General features: G+C 58.9%; 10 protein-coding genes across 10 annotated transcripts; 4 read left to right on the forward strand and 6 right to left on the reverse strand.

The window, feature by feature from the left end:
* Positions 1-80: 80 nt before the first annotated feature.
* On the reverse strand, positions 81-407 carry P884DRAFT_206279 (uncharacterized protein; the record flags this gene model as incomplete). Its single annotated transcript, XM_069438706.1, has 1 exon — positions 81-407. A coding segment is annotated over one exon (327 nt), but the record flags the coding sequence as incomplete, so codon positions are not given.
* A 32-nt stretch (positions 408-439) lies between these two features.
* P884DRAFT_206424 (tyrosine phosphatase family-domain-containing protein) lies at positions 440-1,185 on the reverse strand (the record flags this gene model as incomplete). Its single annotated transcript, XM_069438715.1, has 2 exons — positions 440-650; positions 707-1,185. 2 exons carry the CDS (start codon positions 1,183-1,185, stop codon positions 440-442), a joined length of 690 nt encoding a protein of 229 aa, XP_069295558.1.
* Positions 1,186-3,781: 2,596 nt separating this feature from the next.
* On the reverse strand, positions 3,782-5,163 carry P884DRAFT_228534 (uncharacterized protein; the record flags this gene model as incomplete). The annotated part of the gene is made up of 3 exons (XM_069439721.1): positions 3,782-4,431; positions 4,629-4,959; positions 5,037-5,163. 3 exons carry the CDS (start codon positions 5,161-5,163, stop codon positions 3,975-3,977), a joined length of 915 nt encoding a protein of 304 aa, XP_069295559.1. The 3' UTR covers positions 3,782-3,974.
* Positions 5,164-8,767: 3,604 nt separating this feature from the next.
* Positions 8,768-11,505, forward strand: P884DRAFT_293784 (uncharacterized protein; the record flags this gene model as incomplete). The annotated part of the gene is made up of 3 exons (XM_069444239.1): positions 8,768-9,062; positions 9,114-9,147; positions 9,202-11,505. 3 exons carry the CDS (start codon positions 8,768-8,770, stop codon positions 11,222-11,224), a joined length of 2,352 nt encoding a protein of 783 aa, XP_069295560.1. The 3' UTR covers positions 11,225-11,505.
* Positions 11,506-12,395: 890 nt separating this feature from the next.
* On the forward strand, positions 12,396-15,727 carry P884DRAFT_312886 (rab-GTPase-TBC domain-containing protein; the record flags this gene model as incomplete). Its single annotated transcript, XM_069445220.1, has 7 exons — positions 12,396-12,577; positions 12,617-12,653; positions 12,684-12,692; positions 12,729-13,244; positions 13,275-13,328; positions 13,368-15,588; positions 15,660-15,727. The coding sequence occupies 7 exons, from the start codon at positions 12,396-12,398 to the stop codon at positions 15,725-15,727; spliced, it is 3,087 nt and encodes a 1,028-aa protein (XP_069295561.1).
* A 2,206-nt stretch (positions 15,728-17,933) lies between these two features.
* Positions 17,934-18,763, reverse strand: P884DRAFT_58782 (uncharacterized protein). Its single transcript, XM_069445974.1, has one exon. The coding sequence runs from the start codon at positions 18,661-18,663 to the stop codon at positions 18,034-18,036; it is 630 nt and encodes a 209-aa protein (XP_069295562.1). The 5' UTR covers positions 18,664-18,763; the 3' UTR covers positions 17,934-18,033.
* A 281-nt stretch (positions 18,764-19,044) lies between these two features.
* On the reverse strand, positions 19,045-20,846 carry P884DRAFT_286702 (uncharacterized protein; the record flags this gene model as incomplete). The annotated part of the gene is made up of 3 exons (XM_069443848.1): positions 20,329-20,846; positions 19,987-20,178; positions 19,045-19,914 (listed from the first exon to the last, which is right to left on the reverse strand). Exons 1-3 carry the CDS (start codon positions 20,740-20,742, stop codon positions 19,045-19,047), a joined length of 1,476 nt encoding a protein of 491 aa, XP_069295563.1. The 5' UTR covers positions 20,743-20,846.
* Positions 20,847-21,557: 711 nt separating this feature from the next.
* Positions 21,558-22,717, reverse strand: P884DRAFT_206569 (Septin-type guanine nucleotide-binding (G) domain-containing protein; the record flags this gene model as incomplete). The annotated part of the gene is made up of 3 exons (XM_069438725.1): positions 21,558-21,887; positions 21,951-22,513; positions 22,597-22,717. The coding sequence occupies 3 exons, from the start codon at positions 22,715-22,717 to the stop codon at positions 21,558-21,560; spliced, it is 1,014 nt and encodes a 337-aa protein (XP_069295564.1).
* A 416-nt stretch (positions 22,718-23,133) lies between these two features.
* Positions 23,134-24,130, forward strand: P884DRAFT_228549 (mitochondrial 54S ribosomal protein bL32m). The gene is made up of 2 exons (XM_069439722.1): positions 23,134-23,707; positions 23,768-24,130. The coding sequence occupies exons 1-2, from the start codon at positions 23,338-23,340 to the stop codon at positions 23,812-23,814; spliced, it is 417 nt and encodes a 138-aa protein (XP_069295565.1). The 5' UTR covers positions 23,134-23,337; the 3' UTR covers positions 23,815-24,130.
* Positions 24,131-24,267: 137 nt separating this feature from the next.
* Positions 24,268-25,849, forward strand: P884DRAFT_248097 (WD40-repeat-containing domain protein). The gene is made up of 4 exons (XM_069440533.1): positions 24,268-24,392; positions 24,449-24,485; positions 24,563-25,165; positions 25,235-25,849. The coding sequence occupies exons 1-4, from the start codon at positions 24,390-24,392 to the stop codon at positions 25,636-25,638; spliced, it is 1,047 nt and encodes a 348-aa protein (XP_069295566.1). The 5' UTR covers positions 24,268-24,389; the 3' UTR covers positions 25,639-25,849.
* Positions 25,850-26,206: the final 357 nt, after the last annotated feature.

Genomic DNA, 26,206 nt, shown 5'->3' on the forward strand with positions numbered 1-26,206 from the left:
GGTCAAATCGAGACAGCAAGAACGAGGTGCGGAAGGCGCAAGGACTAAACGACGCGCAGGTGATGCGTTGCCATCAGCCTTCATCGCTCGGTCAGCAACTCGCGCCTCGGCCCTGGAATTGTTCTGTCTCTGGCCATCTTGGGCCCGGATATGAGCCACACGAGGAGCATGACGACCGTGAAGACGACGGCCCTCAGGAAGCCGCTGGTTCGAAATGGCAAGGGGTTCGCGTCTCGAAATAGACCCGAGATGTTGGCCAGCTCGAAGCCCGCAATGTAGTCGATGTCACACTCGCGCGTCTTGGGCTCGGCGAACGCCTTGTACTCGGTGATGATATGGCTGAGGTGCCACCCCGAGAGCTTGCGAATGATGCCAATCACGCAACCCGTGCGGTGCTGAGCGGAGGTCAGTTAAGGACGGCCGGGTGCGCCGGTACGGGTCAGGGGACGCCGGCACTGACCTTGCCATGGTTGCAGTGGATGAGCAAGGGGTGGTTTCGGCGATCTAACACGACGCGCAGGATCGACTTCATCGTCGCAACCGGAATGGCTTCTTTTTTCGTGCCCTTCATGTCGAACACGGCATGCTTGATTCCGTTCCTGTGAAGGAAGTCGTCGTAGCCTTGAGGAGACTCCTTCTGCACCAGCGTGCTGCAAAACCACGTCAGTGTCGAGGCTCTCGGAGCGGCAGATGCTGGATGACATACACGATGGTCTTCAACTTGAGGCCCTCGATGAATGCATAGTCCTCGGACTGCGGGAAGCTACTCCGATAGACGCCGGGCACGACGATGCCGAAATTGGCCGGTCGGCTTTCGGTGGGGAGGCTCTTTTCGAGCTCATGTATGGAGTAAGGAAACTGCTGCTGCGCGGTTGGCGGATGGAAAGCATCTCGAAACCCGACGTTGTCTCTCCCTGGAAGCGCCGAATCCAAGGTATCGGCTTCTAATTGGAGGTTTTCTGGGTGAATGACTGGCGACGGCTCGAGGCTGGATTGACTGCTCTGCGAGGTAGTCGAGGTCGAGGTCGAGGTCGAGGTCGGGCTTTGCCTGTCGCGCCCATTGGATCTCGTCTCCTCGGTCCTTAGCAATCGCTTTTCGTGGCAGTCCTCTATTTGCTCCTCCATGTCGTATTCGACGTAGTGTCTTGCGCTCCGTTTCGACACCACTTTCTCGCCGCTGGTCATTGTCGGCTACCCCGAGATTCTCGGTGATAGCGAGCAAGACTGCGGCCTGGGGTTGAAAGGTAGGCAGTGTCGCCTCCGGCCAGGGCCTCCGGCCCAAGGAAATGGTTGGGCGTGGGTGTCCAGGAGGCGGCGCGTCGGATTGAGCTCTCGGATGGCCCGGATTTAACGGCCGCGAACTGGCGAGGGCGAATCTTACGGTTGAGCCGTTGACGCAAAAAAAAAAAAAAAAAAAAAAAAAAAAAAAAAAAAAAAAAAAGCCGAGCAGGTTTTCCTGGGCAGTTGAACAGCCCAAATGGACCTCAGTGGGAGGACCGTATCTGGCTATATCAAACCGGTCATGGTGGAAAAGATGAACAGGTGATTCGAAGGTGTCTTGAAAGGTGTGAAGGTAGTGCGTGCTCGGAAGCAAGGTGCAGATTGCTAGTTTCCCCGAGACTCCCAAAGGAAAGCAAGCGAACTCTGTCCCGTCTGCTACAAAGCGAAGGACCTGGGTTGGGTGTGGAGGTTGAAAGAGAACGTACGTAAGAGAGGAGCGGACTGTTGTTGATGATAGATGTGTTTCAATGCAGGAAGGACAAGCTGCCGGGCTTTTTGTTGGCAGACGCACAAGGGTGGCTTGCAGGGGCGTTTGAAGTGGGGGGTCCTCCCAAGACCGTTTACACACCAAGGGCTTGCATTCCAGACACTGGGCTCCAGCCGCGTTAAACTGCTTTGGGAAACAGGCAAGCCACGGCGAGTTGCTTGAGAGACAGCCGCGTAGTGTACGCTACCTCAGGCCAGAGTTAAGTGCGTGGGCCCAGGAGACTGCAACGTTCTTCCCTCTCCGTTCCTCTTCCCCGACGCCTTGATGAGCGGATCAGCAGAGGGACCACACTTCCTTTGTGCTAGGCGGGCACGGTGGGATGAATGGGTCACCCGGTTTGCCACTCGAGCTCCAACGCCTGTAGCGCCTTTTGGTTGCATAACTAAGTCAAATTTGAGCCACATGCATGCAGGACGGAACGATCAGAAGACAGACCGGGATCACGCAACGCTAAACCAGATCAAAGGCCGTGGTACCGGAGGTGCGGAGACACGGATTATCTGTACTTGTAGTTATGTACTTTCTGTATTCCACTGCGAGTTTGCGTCCACATCCCCTCATCACAGGTGAGAAAAGGTATCCACTCAATTTCTAAGCTTTACTTTCTCACATCATCATATCCACCAGAGGTCGTCGGTTCGAGTCGTTGAATTTCGCTTCCTCGTCTCCCCCCGGACCATGTATCCCGTATACGATGTAGTATACGCATGCTTGTGTTTATGTGCATACCTACCAAGTATGCACATATACATGCAGTACACTAACTAACACTTGTGAGGAGTCCATTTGTACGCCACTCCAACAAGCGTACACTAGTGTAGATATTCTTGGCGATCAGAATGCTGCTCTCGCGCGCTCCAAATCTCCACATTCAATGCTTCACTAGGATCGACTGGCGGCTGAGAGTTCAACGTGGCTAGCCAGCCTTCTTCGCGCAGACACAGCGTACGTACCCGAAAGCCGAAGTGGTTTGCTGTTTGGGGGGGCGGGGGGCGGGGGGCGAACTGCAGATCCCAACTATCTTCGTCATTGGAGTCCGATGAGGACCCCGAGTTTTTCCTATGTATTATGTACGAAGTACGCAAGTAGTTAGTGTACGGAGTATTTTATACATGTATAAGGAATACACTGGCAGTGTTGTGTTCAAAGGGAGGATTATGCTACGCTAGGCGCCCCTCGATGAAGTGGCCGATGTGACGTGACGTCTGTTTCGGTAATGGTTGCTAAGGTTGTTGCCTTCACCCGTGTGAAAGAGGGAGCGGAAAGATCTGGCCACTGCCGCGTTCCGTTTCATTGCGCCGGTCTGTCCCTGAACGCGGCTTTTGCTCTGTCAGCATAACTGGAAACGACCTACGTCATCGTGTCCGAGGCCCCGGGTCCGGGGCAGCCCTGCCGCACAGCGGCCGCCTCGCCAGCGGAAATGAATGGATTTGGCTATTGTCACGAGCTTCGCATAAGGACATTTCTTCCCGGAATCAATTAACGTTAGTTATTAGTTAACGTGAGCAATTCAACTTTCATTTGCCCAACCCAAAACCCGCAATGTCTGACCTCAATGAAACCCTAGACGTATGCACCCCAGAGAGTCGACTAGTTATTAGACCCACATAGAATGTGTCATTCATCCCGCGCTCTCCAGAGACCATCCGGATCGGTACACTTGGCGTTGTTACACGGATCCCCCCCCTCTCCTTCATCCCGCTGCACGAGACAGCGACCCCTTTCACATCCCGCGGAAAGGGGGTGACCAGGGATTGCGGCGTCTCTTCTGTGTGTAGTGTAAGCAAGCGCATATAGTTACGGAGTAGTACGGATTACACATATACACCAAAAACGCTCACTATCAAAGCTACAGATGTTTCTTGATCGAAATGCCCGACACACGCTGATGCCTTCTCCGGTTTGAGATTGAAGGAACCATTCAAGTTGACTCTACATCTAACCACCCAAGAGCTACTTGTAAAAAGCATAGGAGCCTCTTAGCTCTACAAGCAACTCGGCAGAACACATTTTACGTTCTTTTCTTAACAAATGCGAGCGCTATATTTTCCAAGAGATAGCAATACACGGGATACAGGCTTGTACGCAGAGGTCATACATATTGTGAATATCCTTTAGACCCACCTCGTTCCATCGCGTACTCCGTCCGGATTACGGATTACATACCTCCTCTCTCCCCCCCTCATCGACCCCCTATTGTCCATCTTCAGCCCAACCTCCCCCGCACGTACGGATGGCCGGCGCTCAGCCCTCCGTCCACGGCCCAGGCCTGCCCGTTGACGTAGCTGCTCTCGTCGCTGCCGAGGAACAGGGCGACGCGGGCGATCTCGTCGGCGTGGCCCGCGCGCTTGAGCGGGTTGAGCTGGCCGATCTTGCCCTCGGTGCCGCGCGCCCGCGCCGCGTCGAACACGACCGCCGTCATGCCCGTCTCGATCAGGCCCGGGCACAGCGCGTTGACGCGCACCCCCGTGCCCGCCAGCTGGTACGCCACCGTCTGCGCCATCGACACCACCGCCGCCTTGGACGCCGAGTAAGGCGTGCTGCCGGCGTTGGACCGCAGCCCGGCGACCGAGGCCGTCGCGATGATGCTGCCCGAGGGCTTCGGCTTGTCGGGCGACGTCTTTTGCATCGCCGGGGCTGCGTGCTTGGCCGCGAGGAAGACGCTGCGACGACTTGGTTAGTGATAGTGAGGGCAAAAAGGAATGTTTTGGGGGGGGGGGGACAGGATTGGTTGAGAGGGGAGAGAAAAAGGGGAAAAGAGGGGGGGGGGGGGGGGGGGGGGGGGGAAAGGGGGGGGGGGGGGGGGGGGGGAGGGGAAGAGAGAATGAGGAGCGAGAGCGAGAGGGTCAAACAAACGGACCTGAGGGAGTTCACACGCAAGACGTTCATAAAGTCGTCGGCGTCAATGTCGGTGAACACGGCGTGGGGACCGACGATGCCGGCGTTGGCGAAGAAGACGTCGAGTCGGCCGTACCGCGCGAGCGCGTCGTCCACCACCTCCTTCACCGCCGTCTCGTCGGCCGCGTCGAACTTGCGCGTGTGGACGTCGACCTTGGGCCACAGCGAGTTGATCTCGCGCTTGTGCGCCTCGAGGTTGCTGTCATCGTAGTCGCACAGGTACACGGCCCTGGCGCCGTGCTCGGCGAACTGGTGCGCCGAGGCCCGGCCGATGCCTAGGACGGAGTTTGCGCCTTGGGGCCCCGGTCAGTCTTGCTTCCCCTTCTTGTCTGCAAATTGCGAGGTGTTGGGTAGGTAGGTAGCTATTCACCAGTGACAATGACCACTTTGCCGGCAACTCGAGGTCCGCTGGCCGCGACCTTGTGAATGGCCGGGATGGAGCTCCCAGAGAGCTGGTTGCCAATGGCTTCAACACGACGCTTTGCTCTGTCGGACATTGTTTCAGGCTTGCTAAGGGGGTGGGTGGGTTGTTAATGTGACTTGGACATGAAACAGAGTCGAGACTCAATGCAGAGACCTTTTGGTTCCTTGGAAATGGAAATTGAATCAATTATTATAAAGCTCGGGCTTAAAGCCCGTGTAACTTGAGCTCTCCGCGCCTTCCCTAGATCTCTCGGACCGGGCCACGCAGACCGGGGTTGAAAGCGCGGGGAAGTTGAGTGGGCCGAGGTTGACCAAGTCCGGCACCTCGGCCGTAACGTATGTCTCACTGCAGTACATATCGTTCCTTCCCTGAATGAGTGGACTCGTACCTTTCTCGAGGTACTCATTCTCTCCTCTAGTCCCTTTTGCTTCTTCTTCTTCTCCTTCATCACTATTTTCTAACGTTTTTTTCTTCTTCCTTTGGGCACCACGATATAGTCGACTCCATATTTTCCAGTGTCTTTAGAAGAGGCCTAGCAATTTCCGAGACAGTGAATATTCTTGTACTCCCCTTCTACACATGTTTGAGGATGCTTCAGTGAAAGGTTGGGGGAAGCGAGGCAACAAAAAAACGGAAAGTATCACAGATTCCCGACTCAATGGTTCGCCATTAAAAAGCGAAGAAGACTGAACCTTGGGGGTGCGGTCTATGAACGGTGGAGATCCTCTTTGGCATAGAACGTCAAACACGACCGTCAATGCCAACAGGCCTTCGGAGGAAGGGCACGCAAAAGCAAACCACACAATCCCCGCAATCGACATGGGGTGGCGCTGAATGAGTCGAATTTGTAACAGATTTGTTGGCCGAGCAGTTAACTGTCAGCCTCTTCATATATCGGGTCCTGTGACGGAATGGACTGTTCAGCGGTGTTCAACGAATTCAGCATTTGGCAGAGAGGTTTCCAGACTGCATGTGTCGAAAGCTCAAATGACGGCCGATGATCACGGGGTATTGGAGAGGAAAGAGGTTGCAGAGAAGAACATTGACCTTCTAGGTGCGATCGGCTCCTCTCGTCACATCTCGCTCCTTCAAAGGCATACATACAGTAGACAGGTATGAGAAGACCAAGGCCAGCTCCGGTTATTTCTACCCTTCAAACCTAAATCTGACAGTATGTTCAGTCCATGAGAGCATCGACAATTCTCGCCAAGGCTCCTGTCGAATGGCTACCGTCCATGTTCCGGGGCTGTTTGCGACTTCTCCCCATGAACTAGTGAGACACGCATCCAAGGGTCCTAATGTGCGTCTACGTACCCAGACATGACCGAAGCTCAACTCCTGTCATACGACGAATATGGCGTAGCGGCCGATATTACATTTGGTGGCGGTCATCCTCATGGAGCCAACTCACACCACAGATCTCCATCCTGCACCTGGGCGGAAGTGGCAGCACATTCGAACGTATCTGCTGTGGTTTGTTTGCGGGTTGATCAGACACCACGCAACGGAGAATAACTGTCCCAGCGTACGGACAGATTCCTGGTATTTGAGGACTCTGCAGGTCTTCGGGTTACAATCCCGGTCTGGGAGTTGGGAAAACGATCTTGCTCGATGGAAGCGATTCCGTGTCGAGAAATGTACTTAAGGGTGGCTTGACCGCAAAAGACGGTCGACCCTTGCTGGCCACCCATTTCCCTCGCTCTTCTCGCCTTAGCCAGTCGGTCGAGCGTTACATGCGGGTAGATGCATGGAATCTGTATCAAGCCGTCGAAAACTCCGCCAGGCTGACTGACGGCTGGGCTTCGAGAATTCCAGCCTCAGCCTCCACATGGTCCGCCGCAGGCCGACTGCATACGATCGACCTCTTTCGACCGTATGCCGGACGAGACAGGGCTCCGAGGATATACTTCCATGTAATGCAATGCGACGATTAACCAATATCAAAATGTCGGTGAAAACACTCAGCTGGCTGTTCCCGTGCCCCCCCCCCCCCCCCCCCCCCCCCCCCCCCCCCAAAAAAAAAAAAATAAAAAAAGAGAGAGAGAGAGCTTCGAGGACAAACACTCAGCGTGTTCTCTCGTTGGCGGATGCAGGACAGCGCTAGGAGGCAAACAGCTGCACGGCTCGAGACACAAACCGCAAAACACCCATTCTCACACACATGAGATTGGCCCGTTTGGAACATTGCGGTACCACGTTTGACTCGGCAAGTCCTCGCTCGTATATCGGGGCAGAAATCACTGGTCGCCCCAAGGGGGGTCTGTGGTACTCAGTACCACAAGGCCTCAGCTGCTCCTCGGCTAGAAGAAAACCGCGCTAGGAGATGCAGCTCCCGATCGCGTGTACAGTGTACACGTGTGTATTCCGTACACACGATATATTGGACATGTTACACCCTAAGTTCTGGCATAGCATCGTCTACGACAGAAGCTTCGATGCTTCCAGGCTCCTCGATAAGCTACGACGTTTTGGCTAATGGGTCTCGCGGTGACAAGACGATGCGGAAGGGACCGTGGGACCATGACGGATTTCGTCCTCTGGCCGGGTCCAAACACCGCTTGATCTGCCATGCTTGAGTGTTGCCCAAGTCCGATGGACGGGTTGCGCGACAACGGGACCTCAGCGGATCGGGCCCGCCCTCAGCCCTCCCATCAGCGGGCCGTCCCCGGGCGGGAGGAAGTGACCCGTATGGATGTCACTCGCAGTCGCCTCTCCCTATGAGAACCAGTATTGGCCGGCGTTCAGGTGAGTCACAAGCACAAGCATACCTAAAGATGACAACCACAAAGAACGGCATGAGAGGGGCCTAATGCGGACACTTGCAGCCGGGTGTCTTCTTGGTTTTTCTCGTTGCCTCTTCAGGGAGAAGTCGTGGAGTTGGACGGGGAGGTGCAGAGGACGTGTAACGCGCGTATCTCTTTTCGCTCGTAAGGAGAAGGAGCTATACTGTGCACCCGTCGGCGTAGTACTTTTGGTTTTATATGCGCTCTCCAACCAGCTGCACCTCTTCTCCTCCACCCCCCCTTTTTTTTTCTCTTTCACGCCCCCTCCTTGGTTGATCAAGGTTTGACTTAACCGTTCCATTGTGCTTACACCTGCACACTGTATGTACATACATCCCACGTATCACCGTTGTACTTGATGCGCGGTGCTGTGTTTTGAGGCGATCGCTTTACCCCCCTCGCGTTGCCCTCCGTTCGGTGGCGTGTTGCTTGGATACCCCCCCATGGTGCTGCAGCGCGGACTTGTCTGAGCTGATTCTTCCTCAGCTCAGGAGACCGGCTCAGCACATAGTGACACTGGAGAAGGCCGACTTGGCCCCCGGGAGGCACGGGGCTATGCTGGGGTATATAGGTCTCGGGCTGGTGCACTCGCGCCCCCGACCTTGAACTTGAGTATGTCTCGCATGGCGGGTGGCTGTTGAACTCTGACGGTTCTGTTTTACCTTGGTGCCGTTTGAAGCCAGAAACGCCGCTGCTGCTCCCTGGATCCCTTTCCTCCTCAGGCTACTCTTCCTGTCCGCCTGCGATTCCTCATTTGTTCCCGACAAGAAGGTTTCCGCTCCCCTTCCCCGTCCCCGCCCGGGGCAATTTCACCACATTTTCCATCACCAACCAAGCTGACCCCGGTCAGTGACTGCTGAAAGCACTTTATATGGCCACAAGGGCTCATTCGACATGGGGCAAACGAAAGAGAATGCCAAAACCGACGGCGGCGTTGGCTGCCCGTGTTACGTCAACGCGGCTGAGATACAGCAGGCGAAGCAAAGCGATGTCCAAGAGTGCTTGGCCAACTGTAGGGCCCAGTTCCAACGAGGAGTGCTGAATGGGTGGGAGGGGAGCAACGGGTGGGCTGAAGGGTGCGGAGGCCTCAACAGGGGCGTGGCGGCTCAAGAGTTCTGGTCGCTCTATTGGTGCGACTCGACGTTCTGCGGAGTGGCCGTTGACCTGGATGGGGGGCTCGGACAAGACCGTGAGTAGGCATGAGTCGGGTCATGATGGCTGAGCTAAGTCTGCTTCCTAGCTTCCGTCGATCTCATAATCAACACCTGCCAGAAGTGAGTTTTCTAATGTCAATAGAGACATGCCCAGGGGCTCACCAGTCTCTGCAGCATCGGATTCTACTCCATATTCGATCCCGGACCACCGCCCCCGGGCTTCAAATGCAGTACGGAAGCAGATATGCCGAGCGTCTGCTCGGCCACTGTCATGTCAGCGTCCCAGGCGACCCCGGGACGACAACCAGATGCCGCGGTGCCGGCGACATCTGCCAGCATGACCAAGCTAACCACGACAACAACAACGGCCCAGCCAAGCTCGACGCTGGCAATACCAGCTTCACACAGCGAATTTGCGAGCTCGGTTGCGACGGAAAGCCCGGCGCCGTCCGCAGCATCTACGACATCCGGTACCAACATTACCGGGCAGGGCAGGGCCGCGATCGCGGTCTGCTCGGCTCTCGCCCTGGTGCTGCTCGTCTGCTTCGCGTTTGTCTGGCTACGACGGCGAAAACACCGCAAAGAGTCGTTTGATCGCGCCCTACGCTCCCGACACGACCATCTTCCGGGCGCCGGCCTAGCCGGCTCGCCGGCCGTCGGCACGCGCGGCGTCCTCACGCCGCCTCTCCGCCTCCGCGACCGGAAATTCCTCCCTTCCATTCTGCGCCCCGGCAGTCGCTCCCCCTCCCCTCCCCTAACGCCGCTGACACCCGCATACGGACCCCAGCTAAGCGGCGGCGGCAGCGGCGGCGGTGGTGGTAGTGCAGGGGTAGGCGGAGTCTCTCCCTCCTCGCCGAACTGCTCGCTAGCAACCAACAAGGCCATCTCCCGCAGCGAACACGGAACAGGAGCATCCACGCCACGAACGGACCCGGCGCACGAATCGGCCTCGTTGCTCTTCACCAAGGCAATTCCCGTGCCCGGCTCGACCAGCGGCGGCAACAACAGCAACCGTGGCAGCGGCCGGAGTGCAAGCAGCAGCAGCAGCAGCAGCAGCAACAGCTACACGGCTGATGGCGGTGGATACGGACGTGGATGTGAATGGAGCGATGGCGCCGCGCGGGCGATGCGGCCGCCGAGGTCGAGGCTCGAGACTTCGCCCGCCATGCCTTCTCAACCCGGGACCGGGCAGGCGCCGACCGAGACGGAGACGGGGAGGGGCCATCACCAACGAGACGCGACGGCGAGCCCGCTCCCGCCCCCGCCGCCGTCTCGCCGCCTGCCCTGGTCACCGCCCTACCCGCCAACGCCAACGCCGCGGTCGCCGTCGTCTCCCTGTCGGCCGCCACGGCCGCACGAGGGCATGCTGGAGATCCCCGGGGTGGTTACGCCTGCTGGTAGTGCTTCTGGTCATGGTGATGGTTGTGGTGGTAGTGGTGGTTCTGGGCCGGGGGGGAATGGCAAGGGAGATGCTCCGGGATTTGTCAAGGTGGTGGCGACGGGGTTCGTGGGGGACGGGAGCGCCGGCACGCCTCCGCCGCCATTGAGCCCGCCGCCATTGAGCCCGCCGCCATTGAGCCCCCCGCCATTGAGCCCCCCGCCCTCGAGGACGCTCCCCCAGACGCCAAAGGGCGCGGGCATGTCGCTGCCGCCACCGTTGAGGGGAGCGGCCAAAAAGTGGCTGTCTCCCCTGGATCCTCACGGGCCCGTCTCGCCGCAGGGCTCGCTCCACCGGGCCAAGGATGGCTGGAGGAGCCCGCGTCCGAGGCTACTCGGGACGCCGAGTTCTGTTCCGCTGGCGGGCAGCGGAACCGACATGAACGCGGAGCGTTCCTACCATGATCACGGCAGGCCGCCTCCGTCGTATCCTCCTGACCCGGGGCAGTTTCCACCACCCGGAGACGGCGCCGCCGGGCAGTCGCAGCGGCAGCCTGACTCGAGGGGAAGCTGGGGCAGTTGGAGCGGGACGGGGACGGTGGTCGGTAGCGGCAGCTGCCATGGCGACAGCGTCTGCAGGAATGCCGATGCCGATGCCGATGTCACGGCGCGGGCCGGGACCGAGGTTGTTATCAGTCGACGAACGAGTAAGAGCGGCAACGCGACGGCCACGGAGGATACCATGGTGTCTACCGTGTCCAGAACGTCAAATGTCGGGCATGCTGCCAACACCGGTTGTGCAGAGAGCCAAGCACGTTAGAGAGGTCCCGTTCCAGAAGCGGCTGCAAGAATTAGGGAAACAGGATGGCGAGGTGGTGCAAACAACAAGAACAATAACATCTCCTTTGGTCTAGGAGGGGTTCATCAGGAGTTTGGAATGTAGTGAAGGGCAGAAAAATCATGAGGGATATGAACGGAGCAGCTCCGATGGGTGTGACGAGGTTGGATTCATATAGGCCGTGAAGGTGTATGGTAGGTAATTGTTTTTTTTTTTTTTAATGGCTTGTCTCATGCTTGGTGGGTGCTGCGGTTCAAGTTGGTCGGAGCTGGTCGCTGCTGGTAAACGCTTTCGGTGGCTTTCACTTTGGCCTCTAGAAACTCGTAATACTAGGTACTCTTCGACCCTCAAAGAGGACAGGCAACAGGGAAAAAGATGGGAGAGTTGATAAAAGAAAAGATGAAGAAAATTTTTTTAGAGGAACAAGCCAGTTGTTTGGCAAAGTCCCATCTACAACCTGGCGAGATGCGAGGGCGGTTTGTAGTGTGTGTATATAGTTGGGAAGCTGAGCTGGGAGCTCTCTGGGGTTGGGTGTTTTGGAGAAGAGATGCGGGAGCTTCGAACGAGCGCGGGGCCGCTGTTGAACAAGGTTGCAGCTTTCGCCCAATCAAATATCGCCCACATCGCGCATCTCCCGGTAGTTACTGGGACCCAGCCATGACCCAGGCGCAGATCCGCCGCTCAGGTAACCGCGGGGCTAGGCCCCGAGTAACAAGGCAGGCTTGCAGGGCGGGCTGACAGTGGAGCAAGTGAGTGCATGAACGGCAGTTCCTCCGCTGGCGTGCCGTGTGACACAATCGTGCAACAGCGCAACACCACTAACCAAACTAACCAAGCTGCGCCGCGGCAAAAGAACTGCGACCCGATTCTCGACTTCTTCATCCCAAATGTCTTCGCAGACTCTGCCCGCTTTTCCATTCTCTCAAAACACCAACTTGTAAAATTTTCAATCCGACGAAACACCGCCGAAATGAGCCGGTGATCCGCAACAAGACCTCTGAACAAAAGGGAAAAGATAAAAAAAAAAAAAAGAAAGAAACCAATATCCTCCCTCCACTCTCCTCGCTCTGCCCGCTCTTGCGCACTCTGCAGCTTGCAGGAACGCCGCCCACGGACACCCACCCAAGACGATGCGACATCTTGACGCGGTGAGATGGAGGCGACCACGGCTGCTTCCTCGTCTTCTGCGGCAGCGCCCCTTGAGCGCTCTATATCTCATCAATCCGCCACTTCGATCAGGAGTCACCGATCTACCGCTCGCGCCCGCAAGAGGCTGACATCACAGCCCTCGAGCTCGGCGTCGTCCATCGCCGCGTCCGACAAGTCTCTGACCTCGTTTCCTTCCTTTTCCCCGGACTCCCCACGCGAAGAGAGAAGCTACTTCTTCCGCGAGGACAACGACACGACGCCGGTAACCTCATCACGCAAGACGTCGGGACAGAGCCTGGCCGTCCCGGAACAGGGTGACACCAAGGAGCCGGAGCAGAGCAAGGGCGGCGAGAGACAAGGGCAGCAGGGAAACGGTCAGCAGGAACGGGCCCGGCCGTCTGCGATTGTGGATCACCTCACCGCCACCGCAGTATCCCCCGCGCGCGGCGCCCTGTTCGACGATGCGCCGCCGCCATCACGCAACATCCCCGGAGCGCTGCACCTCGCCGATGACGAGCATATCGAGCGCCTGATCGCCCGCCACGGCGCCGTCAACCTCGTGCGCCAGATAGCCGAGGACCTTGCCCGGCGAGATGCCCAGATCTCGACTCTGCGTCGGCGGGCCGACGAGCGGGAGCGGGCGCTGCGCAAGATCATTCTGGAGTGCGGCCTGTCCAGCCTGGATCTCGAGACGCGGCTGCGAGCCGTGGAGCAGCAGGCAAAGGCCAACGGGGCTTCGAGACGGCCATCGGGAGAAGGCATCTCGGACCTCGTGACGGATGCCATGGCCGAAGACATGAGGCATCCCTTTTCAAGCCACGTCTTCGATGACGCAACCATCCGTTCAAGCTCGGTTCCCTTACCGGCTAACACGGATGCGGAGCCTCCCAAGGGTTCGGCGCGCGGGTGGAAGGACTACCTTTGGGGCAGCAGTACGGTAAAGAAGTCCGGCCGTCCAAATAGCCTGCTGCGAGAGGCAAGCAAGCAGCCACCCGCTGTCGTCAAGGCCACGCCGGCAGAGCGACGGCCGGCCCTGCAGGAAGACCTTTTCACTCCGCCCCAAGAGGACCCGCCCGTGCGGAGTCCCAGCCGAGCGTCCAGCATCGGCTCGAGCAATGCCTCCCGAAAACCGTCCCTGGCGAGCATGGCGTTGCGGCTGGTGGCGGGCGGAGGGTCGACGGCGCGTGACGGCGAGGCTCGCGGACGCACGAGCAGTGCCCAGTCGGGGACCGCGACGAGGACACCGTCGAGCTCAAGCCTCAACGCCGGCGGCTCGGTCCGTGCCGCGTCGTCTCAGAGCAGCGGCCCGAAGGCCTTGATGGCAATGCGCCGACCAGCCGGCCCCGTCCGCCCCATCGACGTCCCGCCGCCGCCGCGAGCCTTCGCCCAAGACCGCTGGGATACCATGGCCCCTACGCCTGGAGGTGACCAGCTTGCGTCGCACCACCAGAACTACGGTCCGGTCGAGATGGACACGATCCTCCCGGCGGACGCCCAGCCGCCGACATTGACACAGTTCTACAATAACCACGTGGGCGCCGACCTGCTCACCGACCGCTTCGGCTTCATCTACGATCAGCGCCGGAAGAAGCGCCAACGGGAGGCGGCTCAAATGGCCCGCCATGCGAAGAAGAATAGCCGCGCCGAGATGGTCCACGGCCGAAACGGCCTGTCTCCGGTGGTGCTGGAGGACAACGCCAGCGGAAATGTGAGCGTCAGTAGCGACGGCCGACCCGACACGCCCGGCTCGTCCGAAGAGCCCCGCGAGGAAGCAAAGCCCAAGAGATGGCAGGATTACCTCAAGATCGCGACCTTCCCGACCGAACTTCTCTCTCACACGCCCTCGATCAGCGCCCTGGGCGTCGAGGTGTTGGAGGCTTCCGAGACGCCCAAATCCCCCGGCCAGTCGCCGAGCATCGTGTCGGAGGACAGGGGCTTCTTGCCGTCCGCCACAACCACGGCCGCAATAACGCCAAGCGACAGCGAGATCCAGCCCGTTTCCGAGTTCGACCAGCAGCAGCACCGGCAGCAGCCGCAACAGCAGTCTTCTCCCGCGACGCTCGCGAAAGAAGATGCCGAGCCCGTCCGGCTGCTCCTGGAGAACCTCAACAACTTGCACGATACCCTCCAGCGCGAGAAGACGGTCCGGTGGAACGACTTTCTCCGCAAGGTCAGGGCGGAGCGCAAACGCGACGGCGAGGCGGCGGCGGCCGCCGAGGCGCGGTTCCAGCGCGCCACCGCCGTCATGCCCGAGACGCGCATCGGGGACGGCGAGCTGATCGGCGTCGCCAGCCTCGGCATCCAGGGCAAGATCGGCCGCGCCAAAGCCAGCGAGTTCCGCTCCCTGGTGCTCGGCGGCATCCCCGTCTCCTACCGCTCCAAGATCTGGTCCGAGTGCTGCGGCGCCAACGCGCTCCGCATCCCCGGCCACTACGCCTCCCTGGTCGCCCGCCCGGAAACCAGCGACGACCCGCAGGTGGCCGCCCAGATCAAGGCCGACATCACGCGCACCCTGACCGACAACATCTTCTTCCGCAAGGGGCCCGGCGTCCAGAAGCTCCACGAGGTCCTGCTCGCCTACTCGCGCCGCAACCCGGACGTGGGCTACTGCCAGGGCATGAACCTGGTGGTGGCCAACCTCCTCCTGATCACGCCCTCGGCCGAGGACGCCTTCTGGATCCTGTGCTCCATGGTGGAGACGATCCTGCCGCCGCACTACCTGGACCACTCGCTGCTGGCGTCGCGCGCCGACCAGACGGTGCTGCGCCAGTACGTGCGCGAGGTGCTGCCGCGCCTGTCGGCGCACTTTGACGCCCTCGCCATCGACCTCGAGACCATGACGTTCCAGTGGTTCCTCTCCCTCTTCACCGACTGCCTCTCCGCCGAGGCCCTCTTCCGCGTCTGGGACGTCGTCCTCTGCCACCCGGCCGACGCCGGCGCCTTCCTCTTCCAGGTCGCCCTCGCCCTCCTCAAGCTCAACGAGGCCGCCCTGCTCCGCTGCGAGAGCCCCGCGGCCGTCTACACCTACATCAACCACCAGATGACCAACCACGCCATCAGCATCGACGGCCTCGTCCAGGCCAGCGAGGCCCTCCGCCGCCTGGTCAGGAGGGACGAGCTCCAGGCCCGCAGAGCCCGCGCGGTGGAGGGGGAGAGGCGCGCGGCACAGGGAAGAAGGGGCGCGGAAGGCGGCCCCGGTGCCGGCGGGAGTAGTAGCGACGCCGGTGACGCTGCTGCTGCTGCTGCCACCGCCGACACGGCGCGGCAGAAGGCCGGCGCCGTCCCGGCCGTGGTCAGCCAGGAGGTGGCCGTGGGCGGGCTGAGCCGGAGCGCTAGTCGCGCGGGAAGCCTGCGTAGTCCGGAGGGGGAAACGGGCGAGGACAGCGGCGGTAGCACATGATGTTTGCCGCCGTCCGTCCTTTTTTTTTTTTTTTTTTCCCCATGGGAGAGATGTTTCTGCTTTGCCTTGGGTTCGTTCCGCTGTGTTTTTTTTTTTTTTTTTGTCTTGCTTTGCTCATTCAATTGCATTGCATTGGTGCGATCCCAGCGAAGGGTCTGTTGCATAAGGTAGCTCTCTCTCTCTCTCACTGCATCTCCCCATCCGCATCTCTCTCTCTCTCTCTGTGCATATCTCTGTCTCTCTCTATCTCTCTCTCTTTCTCTCTCTTTCATACATTAGACAGGGCCTCTTCAGAGTCTTACGATACCCGACGGTTTTCTTGGCGGTGTATAGGGGGAAAGGGGGCTTAGAAACACAATCATGCAATCATTTGCCACATATATCGACTGCTTATAATCTGAAACGCTTTTTTTCGATGGCACGCACAGCTGTCAGCAAATGTATGACATTGTCGCCCGCGGGTACTGTAGATGGAATGACGGAAAGGTGGGAGGATGTTTTAGTGGTGCCCATCGTCAGGAGAGGTACGTTCGTATGGGTACCGTTTGGTACGCGGAGTCTAGTCTACATGATTATTGCCAAAAGCTGAAACTGGACAGTCGGCTCTCAAATACCTCAGAATCGATTCCTCCTTTCCAAAGCAAGTCGTGCGTCTTCCATTGATATCATCCCCCCCCCCCTTTTTGCCAATACTCGAAATGCCATCTCACAGCCCAATCCGATCCGAAATCCAACATATCGACTATCTTTTAGACGGCCGCGAGCCGTGATGTAAAAGGGGAAAGAAAAAAAAAAAAAAAAAAGAGACCACTGACAGAACCAATACGAAAGGTCAAATCAATACATCACCAATGTCTCTCGCCGATTGGAAGTGCCTCGGGCTTGCGGAAGTCAAAGTCGTCGGGTATGTCCTTGTCCAGACGGTCCCTGGGCACCTCGTGGAGGATGACATATTCTCGCCTGCCGGTGACGCGCCAGGCGCGGTCGAGGATGCGAAGGTAGGCTAGCTGTGGACACCAGCGGGTGGCAATGGCGGCCGAGAGGGACCGGAACCAGTACGCGGTCGGGTACGGCTCGGCGACGTGGCGGCCTGCGGCGCCCGGCTGCTTCTGCTGCTGCTTCTGCTGCTTGTTGTGCCAGGTCCCGAGCCCGTCGGCGAGCCAGAGATGGCGGAGGCGCCGCATCTTGACGAGGTGGCCGCGCAGCTCCCGCAGGCTGGACCAGGCCTCCTCGCCGGCGACCAGCGGCGGCATCCGGATCCTGAGCGACTCGAGCGCCTCCAGCCAGGGGGAGGGGAAGCACGCGAGGAACGCCAGCCCGTCCCGGGGCGACATCGACTCGGTCGGCAGGACGAGCCCCCTCAGCCGCGGGCCGGAGGGGTTCCCCGCGAGTTGGAACTGCTCCGGTATGACCCACGTGCGGTAGGAACCCCCTTCGGCCTCGCCCCAGTCCCGGGGCGACGGCGCGTCGATGCGGAGGACGAGGTGGCGCAGGTGCTGCTCGTGCCCATGCGCCAGGTGCTCCAGCAGGAACCCGCCCTTCCACGGCCAGGTGGCCTTGCGCAGGCCCGTCAGGCAGCGCGCGTAGGGCGCCGAGACGGATGAGATCAGCGAGAAGCCGAGGCGGTCGCTCAGCCGGCGGAGATGGCTCTTGTTCTTGTCGTGGAGGCTCTCCAGGTGGAGACCCTCGAGGGCCTTCAGGTTGGTGAGGTATGCCAGGTAGTGCGGGACGCCGGCCGGGGTGATGGCGCTGTTGAGGTCGTTGTCCGCGATCTCGAAGCCGTAGCCGAGCGTCAGCGTGCGCAGGCCGAGGGGCTTGCCGCCGGCCGTTTTGTACTGCAGACACAGCGACCGCATGGCGTGGTTGGGGTTCCCCTGGAGCCCGTACTCGGGAAGGCCGTACATGCTAGGGCAAAAGGACCCGTTCAGTGACAGGCCTCCGATGCGGTGGCGCAGAGAGAGCTCCAGGTACGAAAGGGCCGGCGAGCATTTGATGACTGCCACGAGGGTGTCGAAGTAGGGGGATGGGTAGCGGTTATCGTACTGCAGGTTGTTAAGGGAGAGGGCGCGCAGGTTCGGGAAGCTGAAGACGGGCGCCACGCCGATGTCGAGGCCGAGGTTGATAGAGTTGGCTAGGGGCACCGTGAGTCCCGGCTTGAGCCACACCTTCTGCCTCCAGTGGGGGGCGTCGTGAGCGGGAAGGAGGAGGAGTCCGAAGGTGTCGTGCTTGGAAGCTGTGATGTTCACGCACTGGATCTCGGCGCGGTCTGGTTGCGCGTGTCATACAGACGAGTCAGAACACAAGTTCTGTCGCCGCCAAGCGACTTCCGGGAGAGGGAGAGGGAGAGGGAGAGGGAGAGGGAGAGGGGAGTGCACCTACGGCGCTGGAGAAGGATCAGCAGGTCGAGCACCCGGGGCACGTCCCGCGCCGAGAAGCTGCGGAGGCGTTCCGCGCGTACAAGTGTTTCCCTCAGCTCGCTGAATAGCTCGTCCACGTCGGCCTTAAGAACGGACCGGGTGGAGTTCCTTGCGTGCGACTCCCAGCGCCTCTTCCCGGCCGTGAACCTCTTGTACAGACAGGGTGCCATCTTTTGCATGTCGATGCAGAGCGAGAGCGTGTTCCGTTTGAGGAACGACGAGAACCGGTCCCAAAAGGCATGCTGGTCGTGCGAGCTGGGGTGCGTGCGGAGATATGGTATGGTGATGGCGGCCCAGAGATAGGGCTGCGCAGCGTTGTAGAACCGCTTGCTCACGAGGGCCGCATTACGCAGGTCGTTGACGTCGTAGAGGAACCCGAAGATGATGATGCCCAGCTCCGCCACGCCAATGACAGCCTCGGCTGTGACGAGGTCCCTCTTATGGTTTTTGGCCATCTCGCTCCGACCGCCTGCTGGTCTCGAACTGGTATCAGTAAGAAAAGGCGTGTGTGGTAGGAGAGAAGAGCAGCGCTCGCGGAATGAGGGCGGCAGTAGAAGACTGGCTGGTCATGGAGGAGGGTTGAGAGGAGCTGTAAGCTGTAAGCGGGTAGGAAGGAATAAGGAGGCATTAGAAAGAAGAAGGGGCTCAAAGCCGGATGTGTTTGGGACAATCCCAATGTATGTGCGCTTCAGAAAATGAAGCCAGACCAACCGTGATTGTGAGCGTCCACCACGTCGTCGCCGCTCACCTGCGCAACACAAAGCGTCTTGTCGGCGGCCGGCCCGGAGGCTGGCCAAGAGATTTGAATAGACAAGTCGTTCCAGCCTTGGGAGCCTTCATCCTGTTCCCCCCCCATTTTCCCCCTGCTTCTCCCTCCACCAAGCCCTCAACCTCTCCACCCCGGCCCTGCACCAACCCAGCTCTCCCGGGTCCGCAACCCACCAGCTCTGGCCACTGGCCAGGCGGTCGCTGACGTACTTCCTCAGCGACCCGCCCTCGAACAGGTGGTTCTTCACCCCGAGCAGCAGCACCACGCTGCCCTCGGCTGGCGTGAACTCTTCCGGGTCCAGATAGACCGACAGGTGCACCTGCTTGGGCGTGCTCATGTCTGCGAGCCGCGCCGTCCGCTGCCGGAAGGAGGGGCCGATGTAGGACGGCTCAACGCCCGAGAGGGACGTCACCACCGCGAGCACGTTGACCATCCAGTTCTGGCGGTACGGGAGGTGCGGGATCTGGGAGAGGGGGGTCAGCTTGACCAGTTGCGTGGCGTCGGTCGGGAGCCACGGGCGGGGGTTTGTGACGGCTTGGGGTTTGGGTTGTTGCGGTTGCAGTCGAGATTGCGGTTGCGGTTGGTGTGGACGTGGTTGAACATGGTCGGGGCTTTCGTTTTCGCCGCCGTGTTCTTGGTTCTGCTTGACGATGGCAGCTCCGAGTTCCTCTCGGGGATCCGGAGGAGCGGCAACAGCGATGCGGCGTTGAGAGACGCGCTCGGCGGACACTACGAGGGTCTCAAAAGCCGAGTCGGAATCGGAGAGGTAGTCGGATGATTCGTCTGGTCTCTCTCTCGAGGCGGCGTTCGCAGAGACAGTTCCGGAGATCTCGGGAGCATGTGCTCTGGCAGCTTCGTCTGCCACGACCGCGCTGCTAGCTTGGCCGCCTTCCTCGACATCCATCAGCCGCTCGATGATCTCGTCATCCTCCTCGTCCTCAAACTCTCCCGCCTCCCCCTCAACGTCTTGCTCAGCATGCTTTCCCATCGCTTTGGGCGGGGAAACGACGCCTTCTTCTCCGTCTTCCTGTCCAGCCTCTTCCTCCTCTCCAACCTGCGAATGCATTTCCTTCTCCCTCTCCTGCCTCTCCTGCCTCTCCTGCCTCTCCTGCCTCTCCTCCCTCTCCCTCCTCAGGATTCCCAAATACTCCTCGTTCCATCCGACCGTAACCATATCGCCCACGACCAGATACACCACCCTCTTCCGCCTCCCACCGGGGTCTCTCATTCCCGCCCTTCTTCTCCTCCTCCTCTCCCTTTGCCTCTCCAACCACTCCGGATCCCCCACCCCGTCGTCAGGTACCTCTTCTTCTTCTCCTTCTTCCTCCTCCTCCCCTTCCGCCTCCTCCACCAGCTCCTCCCCCAGCCAGAACCGATCCAGCCGGACATAGCACCCCTCATACACGCTGCCGCCGTCGACGAACCCGTGGATCTCGCCCCTCACAAAAGCCTGGATGCACAGCTCCCCGTCGCCCAGGAGCAGCCGCACGGTGCGCTCGGGCCGTCGTGATTTTCGCCGTCGCCGTCGCCGTCGTGCTGCTGCTCCTCCGCTGCCGTCCCCGCGGTGACCGTCCTCGTCCGGGTGGGGAATCGGGATGCAGCGCTCGACCGACTCGACCAGGAAGACCGACCCCGGCACGCAGTACCGCGTGCGGAGGATGTCGGCTATGAGCGGGCGAGGGTCGAGCGGGTTAGAGGGGTCCAGGGAGACGACGGGATTGTGATTGGGATGATCCCCCTCTGCTGGGAATGCGGATGTGGGCATTTTGGTGCTGGATATGGTCGGCCGCCGTGAGAAGCGGTACAGGTATGCTCAAGTGTTGACATGAGTGAGATGTTTCGGGTGTTTTGGTAGTGTGGTGGTGAGGGGTGTGGAGCAACCGGCTGATACCTTTGAACCATTTTGGAAGGAGAAGTGAAATAACGCGGGTTTGCAGACGCGTTTTGGGGACGCGTTGAGGAGAGGTGAACTGAAGTGTTCGGTGGACCCTAACCCCGATGCTGTGGCACCACCAAGTCAAGTGGGAGCACACCGGAAGAGCTCGGTGGAAGGCTTTGAATGTTCGGTAGTGAGTTACCAAAGGTAACACGGCTGTCAGTCGCTAGGTGCACTCCTGCGGGTCTCTCCCCTGCCAATCCTCTGACAACAATGACATTCCGTTAGGTATCGAAAACTAACTAGCTCTCTATTAAGCATGGAGGGCTGAGGTGATTAGCGAATAGAGAAGAGAAGAAAAAAAGAAAAGAAAAGAAGAAAAGAAAAGAAAAGAAAAGGAAAGTGGCAGCAGAGATGCGAAGGAGCTTCGGATACTAGAAAGGAGATAGGGGTAAGTAATGAAGCCAACCAACGGAATACGATTGCCAACAAGACGTAAAACACCATAGGCTAAGCGGGGTATGACCTGTAAACCGCATCGATTTGCGCCACGCTGTTGCTCCTCCAAGACCCGAGCCTCAGACGCCGTCTGCAGCTGTCGACGACTCTGGCACTGCTTCTGCCGGGATATCAATTACTCGGGACAGATCCGACCGTCAAAAACACACACTTTGGCTCGAGGAGCCTTCCCGAGACCTGGACACCTAGTAACCGTTCATGGCCACCCGTTGCGAGCCGCGGCTCATCTCGCGCTCGGCAGATGGGCTGATCGGCCTGCTGCCGTGGCCCTGTGCACTGCTCTCCTTGAGAGCCAGGAGCTGCTTGGCGCGGAACGTCTCGTAGTGGATCTGAGAAGTCGTCTCGATGAGATCCTGGAGGTGCGTCCGGAGCAGGAAGTTCCGGAGGTAGACAAATTCGCAGTGGTTCTCGTCCTCGACGTTGATGACGCCCCACCGGTTCTGGCGACCCCGGACCTGCTTGCCATTGACAATGATGGACTTCTCGGAACCGACCACGGCGAAGGGGATGAGGTTCTGGCCAACGTGTCAGCTACGGCTCCACCAAACAGAAAAAAACCCAAACTCGCAAAGCCAAACCTTAATCTGGGTGTTGATAGCACGCTCCTCCTCGTCAAACTCGTCATTGTCGTAAGGGTACATCTTCAGGTTGTGGAACGCAAACTCCTCCTTGATGCGCTGCTTGAACGCCTGGCGCTCCTCCAGGGTGAGCGTGTCGGCCTTGGCAATGACGGGAACGACATTGACGACATCCGACAGCTTCTTCAGCACGACAATGTCGATCGGCTTGAGCGAGTGGCCCGAGGGCTGGATGAAGAACAGGCAGCAGTGGATGCGCGTGTCCTGAATGTACCGTTCACGCTGGGCGGTGAGTTCCTTCCTCAGATACGCAGAGTGCTGGTCCTTGATGTACTTGACGATGGGGTCCCAGCACCGGTCATTGTTAATCAGGTCGCCGTAGCCGGGGGTGTCGACAATGTTCAGCCTCAGCCGGACGCCGTTCTCCTCGATGATATGCGAAACGGACTGGATCTCGGTAGTCGACCGAATCGTCTCGTCGGGCTTGAGCCGGCCCTTGGACTCAATAAGGTGCGAAGCGAAGATGGTGTTGATCAGTGTCGACTTGCCCAAGCCAGTCTGGCCTACAAAGCGAAACACGTCAATCCCAGCTCGTATTCAGAGTGGAGCTGACAGCTAAGCAGATGAGGGATGAAGATGAACTGACCAACGCAGATGATGTTGAACTGGAATCCGCGCTTGAGCAGCTTGCGCTCGATCTGGGACGTGATGCTGTCGAAACCGACATGGCTCTGGGGGTAGATGGTCGCGGGAGGCACCGAAGCCATTTTTCTGTTTGGCTGGCGGTTGGGCGAACCGGCTGCACACGGGACTTAGTTATTCAAAGAGCAAAGCAAGGATCGCGAGTTTCGAAGCGTCGAAACAAGGCGGAAAGTCGGGGTCGGGAAGTGACGAGATCCGGTGGCAGCGAATTGAGGTCGACTGGGTATGGTCGGTGAGTTTGTTGAAGTTGAAGGGGAATTTCTTCGTACCTCCCTCGCGAAAGCCGCTTCTGTCCAGCAATAATTTCCCAGGGGTGCTGGCCGAGCTGGCTGGGGAAAAGGGGAGGGAAGCGGACTGCTCGTGATTGGCTTGTGGGACCTGCCCCAGGGACAAGCCTGAACGGGTTAGTTAACTTGGAGCCTGCAGCACCGTCTGAGCGCTGGTGGACCGTGCCAGCCCTGCTCGGCACGTTGAACTTTGAGTTTGGGAAGATCGAGTCGCCGACATTTTTTTCTGGGACAACTACGACGACAAGAGGGCATGCAGAGGTAGTATCCTCTTACCAGGCAAGGCAATTACAGAACCAAGGGGACTCGGATGAGCTAAGAGTCCCTCGCTGCGCGTACTACTCAACTCGGCTCGACGCCAATCCGATTTCCCAATTCCGAACGCGGTCGAAAGAACAATGGCGTTGACGGCGCCGGTGATGAGGATGGCCTCATCCAGCTCATTTTTCCCACGACTCCTAGCGCCGACGCTGTTCTCGACGACAAGGATACAGCTCCGTGTTCGGCAATTCTCGCTCCCCCTATTTCCGTCCCTCACCCTCGCCATTCCCGTCGGCTTTCAGTTTGGGCTCCCGTCATTACCATCGATCCTCGAAGGCATCTGGGAGTCGATCCTCAAGGCGGTGCCCAAAAAGAAGACTTCACACATGAAGAAGAGGCACAGGCAGATGGCGGGCAAGGCGCTGAAGGACGTGACCTCCCTCTGCAAGTGTCCCGCATGCGGAGAAGTCAAGAGGATGCACTACCTCTGCCCGAACTGCGCCAGAAGTAAGCAAAGCTGGTCCCAGTCCCACACCGACTAGATGCTGTGCTGACCGGGAGAAATAGAGCTTAGAGATTTCATGAACAAGGAGGCGCAGGCAAAGGCCCACTGAAGTCGGGGGTCTGGGCGACACGAGTAGAGGCAGCGTGATGTGGACACGGGCTGGAAGGGAGTTTATGCCAGGGAACCAGCCCATAACTTCTTTGCACTGAATTGTGTACAGGCATTGACGGAGGTCTGGGGTACATATACTGTAACATTACGAGCATGAGTCTGTGTGCCACTTTTTGTGGTTGTGGGAAAGGGCTGCTGTCCACTTCAACCCATTCCGGCAATGAGAAAAAAAAAAAAGAATAAAATCAGCAGCAGGAAATGCCTACTAGACAAGAATTGGAGTCGAAAATGCAACTGTGATTTCCATTGTCGTGCTTTGTGTGTAGGTATTGTAGTACGTAGGTAACTGCTGATCGCAAGTGCACCGCAAGTCTCCTGACGCCTGATTAGCACTCTTTCGTCTACAACACGCAACACGAGCGTGGCATGTGCGATTACCCCACCATTGCTACTGCTGCAAGCTGTCAGGCACCTCGTATGGAACCTTGCACCCCGCAGTCCTTCTTGAATCGAGCACCGAACCACAGCTGTTTCTTTTTTTTTATTTGAAGGCTCCTTCATGGAGAGGTGACAATGGCAAGGGACTTATTGTACTCGCGGAACGAAGAAACGTTGCTGACTTTTCCCCCCAGTCGAAACAATACCTCACCGCGCATACGGTGGACGAAGGTGCGCGAGTGCGGCCCCGCGATCCAATTCCTTCTCCCTACCCGAGCTCTCCATTACTGACCCGGACCGCCCTACAGCCCACCCGTCAGACATCTTTTCGCTCGCCCCTACCCCGACCTGTCTCCTCTCCGCAAGCGGCTCCTCATCCCTTCGTGTCCACAGCACCACAGACGCCACCTTCCCCCTCCAACAAACCATTCCTAATGCCCACAAGCTCGGGTGCCACCACATCTGCACAGCGCGCGGCGGCGTCGGCGCCGTCGCAGCCAGCGTAGGTTTTGGGGGTGAGATCAAGGTCTGGACCTACGGCAACCCTGCCGAAGACGGCGGCGACAACAACAACAACAACAGAAACAAGGACAACGCTTCCTCCCAGAAAGAATGGAGGCTGCACTGGGAACTGGCCCCCAGCAAGACTGACGGCGGCGACGTGTGGGCGGTGGCGCTGAGCGCCGACGAGGGCTATCTCGCGTGCACGACGAGCGACGGGCGGATCCACGTGTGGGACATTGAGGCGCGCGAGAGGATCCAGACGTACGAGACGGGGGCGCGTGGGGGCGGGAGCTTTGCCATGGCCGTGGACCTGAGCCGCGACGGGCGGCTGACGGCGAGCGGGCACGAGAGCGGCGCGGTGTACGTGTTCAACAACGATGCGGGGAGGATGGTGTATTCGCTTTCTGGTAGGTCTTCTTACCTTGGGAAAGGGAAGAGGGGGGATGTCTGTTGGCTTGCTAACGTGTTCATGGCAGGTCTGGCGAAGCCCGTGAGGGCGGTTGCCTTCTCACCCGGGTGCAAACGTCTTGCGGCGGCAGGCAACGCGGGCGTGATTGCAATCTACGACATGGAGCATGGAGAGCACGTGGGCAACCTTACGACACCGGCGAGCAGACCCGCGTGGATCACCTCGCTGGACTGGAACGACACGGGTGAGTATCTCCTCACCGGAGCGTTGGACGGCAAGGTCAAGGTTTGGGACGTGGCCCGCGGCGTGTGCGTGGCGACGCACAGCGAGACGGAGTCGGCCTTGTGGAGTGTGAGGTGGCTGCCCAAGACAGAGCGGGCGTTGGGACCTGGCATGGGGAAGAGCGAGATGTTTTGCGCGGCAGGGGCAAGCCGGAGTATCACCTTCTACAGGGAGGCCACCGGGTCCTGAGCGTTGGTGAGAAGTCTCATATCTTTACTTAGGGCTGCCCGAGAGTCCGACTAGACATCATCGTCGCCTGTGGCTTCGAGATGGGATAGAGAAAAGCAACAGACGAATGCCCGGTCAGATTCCCCTTTCGTCAAAAGAAGGGTTGCTTGCCATTATTGGCCTTTTGTCTATATAGTACCATGCTGGCCAGAATTCTGCTCCTTTCCCTCCCGCCTTGCGTATATTTCCCGTGTATATTTGCAGGGGTCGTGACGGAGCACCCGGTACTTTGTAGGCACTCTGCAGAACTGCACTAGTGCGCGCCCATGCAAAGTGCGTTGCAAGTCGAAAGCCGCGTTCTCAGGGATCTGAGCACATGCGCGCGTTCAAGACCAACTGCAAGCAGAATAAAGTATCTAAAGCGATTGGGCTGTTCCAATGCCTGCCTGCCTGGGTGGCTGTCAAGGCATCATGCACATAGGTACGTCCGTAGGTGAGGGAGCGTGAATGTAGTGTATGTACTTACATACCTATGCAGATGTTCCCGCCCGACTACAGTAGTTATTGCGTTACAGAGAGTCACGTGGTT

The sequence above is a fragment of the Thermothelomyces heterothallicus genome (genome assembly GCF_042370625.1).
Source record: "Thermothelomyces heterothallicus CBS 202.75 unplaced genomic scaffold P884_scaffold_21, whole genome shotgun sequence".
Taxonomy (NCBI): domain Eukaryota; kingdom Fungi; phylum Ascomycota; class Sordariomycetes; order Sordariales; family Chaetomiaceae; genus Thermothelomyces; species Thermothelomyces heterothallicus.

Bases quoted from the DNA above. Each gene is read 5' to 3' on its own strand.
- P884DRAFT_58782 (XM_069445974.1), bottom strand. From the start codon at position 18,663: ATGGCCAAAAACCATAAGAGGGACCTCGTCACAGCCGAGGCTGTCATT.
- P884DRAFT_228549 (XM_069439722.1), top strand. From the start codon at position 23,338: ATGGCGTTGACGGCGCCGGTGATGAGGATGGCCTCATCCAGCTCATTT. The intron at 23,708-23,767 runs GTAAGCAAAGCT...CGGGAGAAATAG, and splicing joins CTGCCCGAACTGCGCCAGAA to AGCTTAGAGATTTCATGAAC.
- P884DRAFT_248097 (XM_069440533.1), top strand. The intron at 24,486-24,562 runs GTGCGCGAGTGC...ACCGCCCTACAG, and splicing joins CGCGCATACGGTGGACGAAG to CCCACCCGTCAGACATCTTT. The intron at 25,166-25,234 runs GTAGGTCTTCTT...TGTTCATGGCAG, and splicing joins GATGGTGTATTCGCTTTCTG to GTCTGGCGAAGCCCGTGAGG.